A 13,903-nucleotide genomic window follows, 5' to 3' on the forward strand; every position below is an offset into this window, starting at 1 on the left:
TTGATCCTATTGAATAGGAACCAGTTACAGTTTAATAAAAAATGCATGAATAATGAGGATCATAAAACAACCGAATAAGTTTCATTATGGTATCTTTTTCAGTATTTTCAGCGATTATGATTTATCATTTTATCAGATGTGGTAGCTGGGGAAGTAAAAGCAGCTCATAAGGACTTGCAGTTCCCATCGTTGAAGATGATTCATAAATTCTTACCAAATCTGTTTGAATGCCTCTTATCTGAAATCAGCTTCTTATCAGAGTGACCTTGGCGAAAGTCGAAGAGGCCATATAAACGCCACATACAACCTGTTTGGTACTTCTCACATACCATAGGGCTCTTTGGTGGTGTCATCCTTGCCATGATAACTGAACTATGAGAGCTTGCCTATAACAGATAACACCAAAATTACAGCATCAAACTAAGAAGTAAGTAGAAACTTCATAGCATACAAAGCTGCATACTTGTTCTTTGCCATGGAGTGTAAGATTAGAGAACATAATTGCACTTAAGATTCTTTGACAAAGCTTTCTAGTATCCAAACACATATACAAGCACAAAGAAATCTATTTCTGGACTCTATTCTTCTATAAATATCTAATTAAACTTTCAATTATGGATGTGTTAGAATAGACTCAATAGAGTATGATGTAGGTTTAACAGAAAAAAGTGGGTCTGTACTTGAGAGGAAGAGGGGTCTTGTCTACATTTTGTATAACTAATTTGTCTTGTTTAGCTTGTCCTCTTTTTATGCATTGTATTTGTCCATATGCCCCACCATGTGTTTTCTTCAACAAAACACACCTAATAAAGATCTGTTTACTGAAGAAAAAAGGAAAACTGAGGCTGCCTTTTTTTATGATAGAACATAACCCCTCAAGTCATGACTCATAATTTGAGTGATAGAAAAGCCATGGAGGATATGAATTTCATTTCCCAAGAAAGATGAGGCACTTGAAAGAAACTGGTTCCCTTATAAATGAAACTTCAGAGAACAAAAGAGGAAAAAGAGGAAAGTCAAGCCACAATGTCTTAACTATGTGTTACCCAAATTTTAGCTGCTGTTCCATCTCAGTCCTATTTGATTATCAGCTGAACTAAACCAATCACCATAATTAGCAAAAGTAGGCATTTCTGTATGTTTCTGGATGAAGTTTCTTAGACATGAAAATTTGCCAAACAATTAACACATCAAAACCCAGAAAGAAAAGTGCATAAATATCTCATAGGAAGATCATAACAACAAAAGAGAGAGAGAAGTACCTGAAACAATCAACTTGAGGACCCTGCTCAATTCTTGAGACAAAAAATGGAAGCTTTTTGGTTGGACAGGAGAGAGAACACAGAAAGCTTAAACCTTTAGCTCAATGACTTGTTGTCTTGTTGAAGTAGTAAGCCAAGATCAAATGTTGAGCATCAAACTGAAGTTATAAGAAGAAACCCAGAAGAGTTTAATGTTGAAATGGGGAGCTTGAAGAGTCAAGAAGAAGAACTTGCTTAAATGCTTGAGAGAAAAATGGAAGGCTTTTGTGGTTGGAGAGGAGTAGAGGACAGAAAGCAGAGAAAGCTTAAAACTTTAGCTAAAGGACTTTGTTGAAGTCCCATCGATCCCAATTTGGAATTTGTAACATGAAAAGTTAATGTTGAATGAAAGCTTGAAAAGTCATGAAGAAGAAGAAGGATTAATCGGAGAATTCAATGTGGGATGAGAAAAAGGAGAAGAAGAGGATAGGAGGGTTGGGATTTATAGTGAAAATGACTGATAATATTGCAATATGGCAATGATGACACCAAGGATTTTCATCAAAAAAAAATGATGACACCAAGGATGAGATGAGGATTGAAGATTGAAGATTGAAGATTGAAGATTGACAAGGAAACTGGAAAAGCTTTCAACTGACGCAAAAATAAGTTTAGTTGCTTTCTCTCCCACTTCTCTCAAACGGTCATTAGAGACCCATCACCTCCTTCCTTTCTCTCACTCTTCACGTTAAGCCAAAGACAGAGAGATGTCAGTTACGTGTTTGGATTTTTTTTAACATAAGATTTTCTGGTCTACCAGAAAGAATTGATTAAAGGATCAATTCATCAATTGGCAAAGGAAAACCATATTGTAATGGAAGAGATTAAATTAGATATTGGAGGTATTTTTCATGAGGTCCAAATCATTCACCCCTCACATTTAAAAACAACGTAAATGAATCAGAAATGGCCAAATGGGTGTTGATTGAAATGAGACTTTCTAAAGTCTCACCAGAAATTATAACCGATCAATCTCATCAGCCATTATTATAAGTAATGCTGTATCTTCTACATTGTATCATGTATATTATACCGACATAAATATAAGTTTAAAATGTTCAATACAGAACACAAAACAAAACATTATACATTATAGTTCATGATTTTACAATTCCATGTCGAAGATTCTCAACGAACACATATTTACATATTTTGTCAAATTGAGCTAGATCTTTTTTTTTCCGAGGCAAAAACGCTCGTAAGAACTACACTTAGAACAATTGCATGTTTTAGTTAGATGGTAATTCTCGTCATTACGCTTATTTGATGTGGATTGTGGAATACCAAATTCAGTCATTATGACTAGTAGTAAAAAACCAGCTCTGACTTGTAACTGTTAATGTAAGAACATGAAAAGCTGCAGTATTTTCTGGGCAGGGATTGGGACTAGTTCTATGGTAACTCTTTTTCACATGAAATAGGGTGCATTTCCGTATTTTATAGAAGTGTTGTCGTCGTAGGTGACAAAATACACTGATTAAGTTCTTTGTCAATTTGATGAAATTGTGAAGCACCCCCCTTCCCCAGATTTGATTTACTTGTCTCCACGCTTGAAAGCTTTTGAAATCTTTGTCTTACTTCTTTTTTCAAATTTCGATGCCCTCGAATTCACATCACTGTGAGCGTTCGGGATTGGCAGGCTGGACTTACTTGCCTTGGCATTGTCTTCTTCACTGTCATAAACAAACTCAGAGAGAACTCGTATTTCCGGTCAATTTTGTTGTCAGAAATAGTTAAGGCTCTCAAATCTCAATGTTTGAAATTTTATCGACCTCCATATTTGAATGTGTAGTGTCACATATATGCTCATCTTACTCCACGTAAATAAATTTCTCTGTCAAATAAATTATGGCCTATAACTCAATTTATAAATATCGTTTTCTTGTATGTATAGTTGTTGGCTTCAATTGTTAAATAAACGCGCAAGATATTATTCTACATTAGTTTTTATGTTATTCATAGACACATGGCAAAATAGAGATATACTTGATCTCTTAACAATACTTGTAATTGTCAAAATAGATATATATCTCGACATTTTTACAAATTATATATTATCAATGTTAAATAATACAAAATCACAATGTGAAAACGTAGTAGAACTAGATATTACATATAGAGATTCACACTCTCATCTAATACCTTTGACTTTTTATATTATTCTTGAATGTTTTAAATGTATATATCAAATAAATAAAAAATGAGAGATATCGCGATCTCATAATTAAGAAGTAAGTTTGTCGGATGGCGATTAAGACATTTAGTATGTAAGAGGTACGCGTTCCAAATAATCCGGCCATCGTGGATTCATTTCGCTCTACTATTCCTATAAAACTTGTAGACTACATGCCATTAATTGAAACCAAAGCTGTGATTTTCACAGCAGCTGTGAGGGATTCAAAATGAGCTAGCGAACAAGCTGTCGAGGGTTGCCACACCACAAAATTGGGATGGTCCCAAACTTGAGAACATAATCAACTGGCTAATAAGTTCATATTCGCGAGGCAACGATGAACCGCTCAAATTTGAATACAAAGGGAAAGACATTCTTTCTGGCTCAATCAAAACTAATGGCTCCAATCAGTTCTACGTACAAATATATAGCTCTACCATTCCAACGAGAACCGGTCATGCATGGAAGATATGGGGATGACTAATCAAAGCAATCAATTGAAGATAGCTCTATCGCCTTCTATGATTCAGTACCATATCTAATAACATATCTAATAACATTAATTCATGTAAATAAAGATATGAGATATATACATGTATGTATGAGATAGATACATGTAGGTATCATAAACGACCTCGTAAATACGATATAATTGTCCTCTAGACATACGACACATAATATTAATATGTTTGCCTAGCTAGTTTTCACCGTTGTGGGCCTTGTGGCAATGGTTTTCACTATGAATCTAACTATTTGTATACCTGAGTAGATCGATCGAATCTATTGATTTGGTCATTTGGCTATATATGCACGAGAACCAGACAACAATATATTGTTATACTATTATACATAAACATACACACCCTACACAGATAACAAAAAATACTTGTAGAATCCGGTCTATGATTATGATCATATATATCAAGAAGAAAAAGTCTGGGAATCATATATAATGAGAATATTGATGTTTAATATATAGAGCTAGCTACTATTGGCAATAGCATCAAATTCGTCGGCAACTTCGGGTTAGGAGTTAGGCCAAATTAGGGAGTGTGCCAACAACCACATGACGACGGCAACAGAACGAATTGAGGCATCAAAATTCGGATGAAGCAATATTGTTATTGTTGTTCACACAATAAGAAACAATAGCCTAGTCTTGTATATTCTAACTCTTGCATATGGTCAATGCTTGTCTAGAAATGTATACTTGTAACAAATCTTAGATAATAGGGGGTTGTTGGTGATATGGATGATATATATGTATGACAATTGACATATGACCATCCACAATCAGTGATTGTAATATGCGACATCTTTGAGTACTTGTGTTAGAAACGACATCATAAAAGCTTGTTATATGATAATTATTTTTATTAATTTCGGTGATATAACGCGTTTGCAATGACATTATCTACTTTGTAAAAACGAAAAGATTAGTACATTATACCATTAATTTTTGTTTTTCTTGAAGAGAAACGAAGAAAAACTGATTTAGCTACCAGTTATTGCATGTTGTTGGTCTATTATTCCTGCACTTAGAATATGATTGTGTCTTTATCCAAGTGGATCCCCTATATTATTGTCATGCAACATATATAGGTCAATATACAAATAAATTAAAATCAACATCTAATTCATATTCGTTGGTGAATTATACATATGATGATATTGCAAAGTTAAATAAAGTCGTTGTTTGAGAGAAGAAACACGAGGAGAAGTTTTGGAAACTTGGAAGTTACATATATACTAAAAAATAACAAGAATAGAACTTACGCGATTGTAATGTTTTCACACAGTTTCAAACATTTTTGTTTTGAAAATGAACATAAAGAAAGAGGTAGGAGAAACTTCATGTATCTAGAATATCTACATCGAGGAAGGAGCTTGGTCTGGTCAGATTAGAAGTAATCAAACGCTTAACCGTACACATGACCTCTCCATTTCTATAGTCTGTTTACACGGTTTGAGGATTATGAAAGGAAAAATGTTTCACTTTTCATGTTTGATATGAGCAATATAGAGTAAACCCTATTACCCGTTTTCGAAAGATAGAGTAATACGGTTCCTTTTCGTTTACTCCATGTCACTTGTACCAAACATGAAACTATCATTTTTCTCCAAGAGTTGGGACTCCTTGATGAAGTACGTCCTAGCCAGAGAATAACATTTTACCAAAGATACCAAGCAGTCCCAACTCCACACGATAAAACCGATTAAGATAATGCACCCAAGGCTCCAACGCTCACCGTCTTGAAAGCCGAAACCACCACACCACCACCAGTCCACCACCACCTCACTCGGAAGAACCAGCAGCCTTGATGAAGCTGCCGCCTCTTGGCGGGTAAGACAACCTTATTGCTCTCGATTCAAAAACCTCGTGACCAAACAATTCCCACTCCCCCGGCCCAAATCTTCAAACCCCAAAATTCAAAACCCAAAACTAAAACGGGTAAAACCGGCCCAAATCAATTTGACCCGCCACGTCAGCAATAAACCTCCCTATCCCCTCCAAAATCTTAAACCTTTCTATCACTCTGCAACTTCTTCACTGCAGTCTCTAATGGCCTTCACCTTCCTCTCAATCCCTCACTTTCTCTCTCCTCAGCCCCACTTTCTCTCTCTAAAACCCCAATTCGCCGCCCTCCGACCCTCCCTCTCTCCCCGCCCACTCAAACCCCTCCACGCAATCGGCCCGGACGGCAAGTACTACCCGGACCCCTCCGACGACGACCCGCCGGAAGCCCCGGAGGACTCCGGCCACGGCGTCTCGAAATTCCAGCAAATCCAGCGCCAGGCCTCCCGCCACCAGAAGCTCCAGGAGGCCGACTTCAAGAAGCACCAGAACACCATGCTCTCCGCCATCGCCGACGTCGAGGATCCGCCGGAGGGTCCCGCCGGAGCTGAACCTAGCTCCGGCGACGACCTGTTCGGCGACATCGACCAGGCTATTGCCTTGAAGCGGAAGGAGTTTGTGAAGCAAGGGCTGTTGAAGCCGAACCGTAAGGCGGAGGCGGCGGCGGAGGAGCTGGAGGCGGAGGAGGTGGTGGACTTGGAGGAGATCGATGCGCTTCAGGGGCTCCGGGTTGTTAGTGAGGATTCGGAGGAGGAAGGAGGAGCGAAATTGGATTCAAATGTGAGTGATTTGGATGAACAAGTTTCGGTTTCGAGTTCTTTGTTTGATATGGATTTTGATAATTATGGTAAAACTAGAGCTAGAATAGTGGAGCCGAAGTTTAAAATGAGCTTAGCTGAGCTGTTGGATGAAAGTAAAGTTGTGCCGATTTCGGTGTATGGTGATTTAGAGGTGGAGATAACCGGAATTCAGCATGATTCGAGGGTGGTTAGCGCCGGGGATTTGTTTGTGTGCTGTGTTGGGAGAAATACCGATGGTCATTTGTATTTGAGTGAGGCTATTAAGAGGGGAGCTGTTGCTGTTGTAGCTAGTAAGGAGATATATATGGAGGAGAGTTTGGGGTGCAAGGCATTGGTCATTGTGGAGGATACCAATGCTGATTTGCCGGCATTGGCTGCGTCGTTTTATAGGCATCCGTCGAAGAATATGTCTGTGATTGGGATAACGGGGACGAATGGGAAGACTACGTCTGCGTATTTGATAAAGGGGATGTATGAAGCGATGGGGTTGAGGACAGGGATGTTGAGCACGGTTGCATATTATGTACATGGAGATAACAAGCTGGACTCGCCTGATACGACTCCCGATGCTGTTATGGTTCAAAATATGATGGCCAAGATGCTCCATAATGGGGCAGAAGCAGTTGTCATGGAGGCGACTTCTCATGCGCTAGCTCTGTCTAGGTGTGATGAAGTTGATATTGACATAGCGGTTTTCACAAATTTGACGAGGGACCATTTGGATTTTCATGTGACTGAGGAGGAGTATAGGGAGGCAAAGGGAAAGTTGTTTTCAAGGATGGTTGATCCAGAACGGCATAGGAAAATTGTCAACATTGATGACCCTAATGCACCGTTCTTCATTTCACAAGGGAACCCGGATGTTCCAGTTGTGACCTTTGCCATGGAGAATAAGAACGCAGATGTCTATCCCTTGAAGTTTGAACTTTCCTTGTTTGAGACACAGGTTTTAGTCAATACTCCCAATGGTATATTGGAGATATCATCAGGGTTGCTTGGACGGCATAACATTTACAATATACTGGCTGCAGTAGCAGTTGGGATTGCAGTTGGGGCACCATTAGAAGACATTGTTAGGGGAATTGAAGAGGTTGATGCTGTTCCAGGGAGGTGTGAGTTGATAGACGAGGAACAGGCGTTTGGAGTGATTGTGGATTATGCTCACACTCCTGATGCCTTGTCTAGGCTACTGGATTCTGTACGGGAGCTTGGTACAAGGAGAATTATAACCGGTATGCTTCTTAACTTTTTATTATATATTTTCAGTTCTAAAGCTCGAATTCCCATTTTGATGCGATAGTCAATAATTTGGCAACCTCTAAGTACTCATCTAAAAGATAGATTTTTTTTGTAAATGTAATATTTGTTTTCTCTAAGCTGACCGACTTTGGTGCTCTATGTGAAGTAATCGGTTGTCCTGGGGAGAGTGACAGAGGAAAAAGACCAATGATGGCGAAAATTGCAACAGATAAAAGTGATGTGACAATACTGACGTCTGACAATCCAAAGAATGAAGATCCATGTATGTGCAGCAAACTTCATATTATAAAACTATGTTAACTTTTTTTTTGCATGCTACCATTCATGTTAAGCAAACAATATGAGATGATGCAGTTTTCATATGCTTTGTGTGGCTATACATTTAGGCATGGTCTGTGTGGGTTCATGACTTTTAAAAAAGCTAGTTTATGATATTTAGGCTTGTAAGATCAGATTTGATATCCTAAATCTTACACTTGCATCTTCATCAGTGGACATCTTGGATGATATGCTGTCTGGGATAGGATGGACAATGCAGGAGTACTTGAAACATGGCGAGCATGATTACTACCCACCTCTTCCAAATGGTCATAGGATTTTCCTGCATGATATAAGACGAGTGGCCGTACGGTGTGCTGTTGCCATGGGTGAGGAAGGTGACGTGGTTGTAAGTTCTTGAAGCCTCAATCTACTTCCATGTGCGGGATCTATGTATAAACATTAGAAAGTAGGATAGAAGAAGCACCAAATTATATATCCACTCTCTCTAATACTGGAAAGAAGTTAAACACTTTTGAAATTTCAACAACACAAACATTTGGATTAAATGTATTTGAAAAAGAATTTTCTTTTCTGGGTTTTATTTCAAGTGGATGTGCGTCTATCCATTTCAAATCCTATATCTTATATTGTCAATGCATTTCAAATATATCTTATATTATTTTTTCTTAATGTTGAATCCGGACCGTTTTCTTAATTATTTGTGTTTATTTACTTTCCTTAGATGCAGAGTTGTTTTCGTCATTAGTTCTGAAAGTACGTTAGTTGAAATGACTAACAAATCTAACCAATTTAAGAAAGAAATAAGATTCAGGAATGCAGTGAACAAAGTATGATTACTCTACAACTATAATAATAATGAAAAAGGAGATTCTGAATCATTTTCCTTTATTTTTTGCTTGTGGTAAATGAGTAATAAACTGTACCCTTCCTTTTATTTTTCTTTGATTATGTTGCCTTGCTCCAGGTTGTTGCCGGTAAAGGCCATGAAGCGTATCAGATAGAAGGTGACAAAAAAGAGTTCTTCGATGACAGGGAAGAGTGTCGAGAGGCATTGCAGTATGTTGATGAGCTTCACCAAGCTGGAATTGACACAAGTGAATTCCCATGGAGGTAGGTTAATTGTATTGCATTTTTTGAAGCACAGTTTGTCTCCTGTTCTTAACAGGAACTATATTCTCATTAATCTTTGTTTTCCCCAGGTTACCTGAGAGTCATTGATTTCTTCCAAAAGGAGTAGGTGAGTAAAGGCAAGTTTCAGAGAGCATGATGCACACACGCTATTGGTTGCGGTTAGGCGATTATTGCTGGAAACACACGAGCACATGTGAACCAAGTGTATCATTCTGGGTTTGTAGGAGTAAATGATGTAGAATATGTGTGAAGGCAGCCAGATAGTGGCTTCTTGGTTATAAAAGAACGGTATGAATTCTACTACGTAGTCTTATTAGGCGATGTATATTTTCTTAAAATACAAATGCTATAGGTTAACTCTCTCTTTTTGCAGGCCACTGAGCTTTTGCTCTCAGAAGGGGTGTACTTTTGGAGAAGGCTGAAAATGTTCACCCTTGAAAGGTTATAGCCTTGTAGGTACAATTTTGGTAGGCAGATGTATCTGTAGACTGTACTGCTTGTAACTGAAATCCTGGCACTTATATTCCACTTGGTCCAGTGAGTTTAAATATAATGTGTTTCTGTATAAAGAGCAGTATGGACCAGTGCTTATGGTCATGATTCATGAGAACTTTGTTGTTGGGGTGACTGAAGATCAATCGGTTGGTCCATGAAGCTGATTATGCTGCAATGGCTCATTTCTGTAGCATGTCTTCATTGAACGCTTGCCTATATCTGTCAATCACAAACAAGTCAGCAAAATAGTGTTAAAATGTCGTATAATTTTCGGATTCGGATAAAAGTTGATATCGACCTATACACATTGCCGTGGTAAAAGTTACAATCTTTGGATTAGCTATGTACCTGTGGGTTGGATTAGTTATTGGCTCAATGCATGTACCTGTGGTGAATACTAGTATGGCTAAATCAATTTCAAAAGTACAGCATCAGATACGCTCCCTTTTATGTCAACTTGGCTCAGATTTGTTTTTACTTTCTTCCTAAAGGAGGATTTTCCTACCAAAGATGAAAAGAATTTCCAGTTATTTCACAGCCCAAAAAGGGTATTAAAAACACATGATATGAAGAGGAGAGTCCTGAAAGCAAAGGTAGGAGAAATTATAGGTAATGCAAACTTTGCTTGCCATCATCATGAAAGGAAAAGGAGGGGGGTTTGGTGGAGACAGATAAGAATTGTTGGGGTTATGAATATGGGTTCAGAAAATCATTAACCTATTGCTATATCAACTACAATTCACTTACCAAACGCAGAGCCATTTACCCACCTCCATAATGTTAATTCCTGTACCAAATTGAATTTATAGGAAATATCAAATGCCCAATAGGAAACACCACCATAACTTCCTCTCTCACTTCTCTCCCTCAACTCACTGAGCAAAAACAGTGCCTACACACATATTAACATTCCTCACATCCCACAGGTATTGTTGATTTCCTTCTGAAAAGACCCAGAATGAGATATCATATAGTGACAATAGTCTGAGGCCAAAAGGTACTTTTGATCATATGGAGTTGTGGATTGGGGTGAGCAGAGAAAGTTCATGCTTTCATCAACATTTCATCCACTGATGCCTTCATGGTTTGTCTTTTGTTATCTTTCATACTAATGTTGATGATTTCATCATTATATAATTCCAAAGTTTCAAGCTTTTCTGATCATGTTTCTGGGTTTTGGAGATTCTATTGGATTGTGCATATCAGTGTTTTGTTAATGGTTTGGTGTTGCATTTCTCTGATGGTTATTGGAGTTTAATTCACCTCAGTTACTTATTGCATGTGATTTTTGCAATTTGATTATTGATCACTATCCCCAGATTAGTGTTCTTGAGCAAGTGATTGATCAGAAAGGTAGGTTTCTGTGCATGTCTTCCATGGCTGTTGTAGCTTTTGTGTTAGATGTGTGATTCTTAATCTGATTGCTGTTCTTGATCATTTGCATTAAATGTGCCCTTTCTGTAGGAATGGAGGCTTGTAGCAATTTAACTCCATACCATGTTTTTTATTTTTTTATTTTTATATTCATTTCTGGATAAAATTTCTCCCAGTAACTACATTTCTGCTAGTTTTCTTTTTCCTTTCATTCATTCATGAGTATATTGAGGCTGTTTGTACTGTTGAGTGTTGATTTTGATTTAGCTATGTTTCTGATGACTAGTCTATCTGAATACCAGCTATTCATTCAAATTTGCATCGGCTTCTCATTCTGCAGGTTTGAGAAATTAAAGCAAGGAAAGATGCCAGGAAATTTCAACTTCTAGATAGCCATATGTCCAAACTTGATCTCGAAATAAGCCGTAGTGAGTGGTCGTGTTGTTAGCCGTAAAGTAGTGTGCCTCAAGCAACGCAGATCTGTTGTCACCCAGCTCTATCATGGCTGGTGATCTGAGCCTGAGGTGGGAGTTTAGGAGGAAGGACAATGATGATGATTCTTCAAGTGATGAATCTAAATCAAGTAGTGAGGCGGCCCTCGAGAAGCATAAACTGGTTTCCTCTTTGATTTCGGTTGAAAATGATGAAGGAAATGGAACTCATGGAGTTGAGCAGAATGTCAAGAGCAATCCTCATACTGAGGTCGGAACCAGGTCTTGGAAAGGCAAAAATGTGCTCTCCCAAAGGAGTGGAAAACAAAGTTCGATTCATGATGGCACAGAGAGGGATTCTTATGAAGAAGGCAGTAGAAAAAGGAGTAAAACCAGTGTTTACGAGCCTGCTGCTATGGATGAGGTTAAAAGATTCAGCGAGTCCTTATTAGAGGATCTTAGAGTGACAAGAGAAAAATTGTTACATTGGATGAGGCAGGAAATGCAAAAATTGGTGGCGGATGATACTCTTCCACCGCATGAACAGAGAGACGAAAGTTTTCGAGGGAAAAACCTCCAAGTGCAACATGGAGAATACGTTGAGAACACCACCTCTGAAGAGAACAAACAAGTGAATAACAAAAGGAAGTTTGAAGAAAATATTATGGTTCATCATCAAAATAACTCTCGGAAAGATGTTATGGTGCCGTATGACACCAACTTGGAGGATAATGTATTTGCACGACATCATAACAACTTCAAGGGGACGATCCAAGCGCAGCATCAGAAGAACTTTAAAGAAGCGGATGTTCAAGTGCAATGTCGAAGCAACTTTGAGTCCGGCATGAGAGCTGACAAATATAACATTGGATCTTTGGATGGTACTGCTAGAAGCAATCAAGCAACTGGTTGTGATAATGGCTATAGTGTACTTGGAGAACAAGTTGATAATGGCCAAGCCATTAGAGCCTTGATACCAGCGGAAAAGTTTGGTTCATTTGTCAAGCCAAATTTTCAGTCCTGTTCCACAGAAATAAATGTCCAGAGGCAGCATCAGATGAACTATCTATTAGGCATAAGACCTGAAAGTTACAGTTGCAGATCTTTGGAGAGACCTTTGAAAGGCAAAGATAGAGCCCAATCCACTAATTGCCAACCACGGATCGGACATCAAGTTGATTGTGTTCGAGATGTTAGACCTGTTGCATCATCTGAAATAGAAAGAGGAGTGAGGTTGACAGTACCTAACGGGCCAAGTTTTTCTTCCAATGTTTCCAGTCAGGTAGCTTCTTCCATGTATTTGACATCACCCTCTGTGTTAACTACGTCCTATGGTCAGGGTCATATCCTTGGTAATTCCTCATATAATTATATTCAACCAACAGTTGCTGGAAACAGATCAGCGATGAACAATGAGAACGCAAACACAATGCTCAAAGTAAATTCTCATTATGGAAACTTCACAGGCATGAGTCACCAAGGAAGAAATGGAAGCATTGCTCCACTAGGGCCCCGAAATGTGAGCTATATCAATAGGCAAAGCATCCTTAGTTCAAGTATTGGAACTAGGTTCCCAGTTGCACCTCATCAAGGTATGGATTTTGGTGTCACCTTTCCAAGCCAAGCAAGTATCAGATATCTTCCTCGAGATGAAAAGAACACAAGGGATCTGAGGGTGAATGATGGAGCCAAAATGTTCGGTGGAGGAAGCTATTCTGTACCTGAAGACTATGTTTCCAACAATTTTCTGAATCGTTCTATTAGTAAACCTCAAGGTACACTCCAAGCATTTCGAAAAGAAAACCTTGAAGAGGGTAATGTGTTCAGTAAGTAGTACAAGTTACTAAAACGTTTTGAAAATGGACAGGAGTCAAACTTTTGTTATAGAATGCTGTCTGTACTTGGTTGTTCCAAAGCAAGGAATAATCAAGTGCAATTTCTTCTGTCCTTTATATCTTTGATCATTTTGATATTTAGAATCAAACTTTCCTTTCCCAATCTCACTGTAGGAGAACTCTTCTTGACAAGTAGATGTTTATCCTTGTTGCCGAGAATCTGAGATAATGGAATAGTGGATTGTGAATTCTCCTTTTAAAGATTTGGATATGATTTGGTATTCCTGTTACTTCTTTGTCAAACTGTTGATCTGTTCTGTGAATCTTGAAATTCTCTGGAAACACTATTTGATTGTGTAGCAAAATCTCTTGCATACTTGCTTGTCTGCCACTAATGACCAGCTAGGATCGAAATTATGGTCGTCAACCTTGATCTACTCTTTATTTTGGAGTGCAAGAAGGTCG

General features: G+C 38.4%; 1 protein-coding gene across 1 annotated transcript; it reads left to right on the forward strand.

Annotated features, from left to right (window-relative positions):
* Nucleotides 1-6,037: 6,037 nt before the first annotated feature.
* On the forward strand, nt 6,038-10,023 carry LOC101311382 (UDP-N-acetylmuramoyl-L-alanyl-D-glutamate--2,6-diaminopimelate ligase-like). Its single transcript, XM_004300750.1, has 6 exons — nt 6,038-7,862; nt 8,036-8,152; nt 8,382-8,557; nt 9,137-9,282; nt 9,372-9,591; nt 9,677-10,023. The coding sequence occupies exons 1-5, from the start codon at nt 6,038-6,040 to the stop codon at nt 9,388-9,390; spliced, it is 2,283 nt and encodes a 760-aa protein (XP_004300798.1). The 3' UTR covers nt 9,391-9,591; nt 9,677-10,023.
* The last annotated feature ends 3,880 nt before the right edge of the window (nt 10,024-13,903 follow it).

The sequence above is a fragment of the Fragaria vesca genome, linkage group LG5, assembly GCF_000184155.1.
Source record: "Fragaria vesca subsp. vesca linkage group LG5, FraVesHawaii_1.0, whole genome shotgun sequence".
In the NCBI taxonomy this organism is placed as follows: domain Eukaryota; kingdom Viridiplantae; phylum Streptophyta; class Magnoliopsida; order Rosales; family Rosaceae; genus Fragaria; species Fragaria vesca.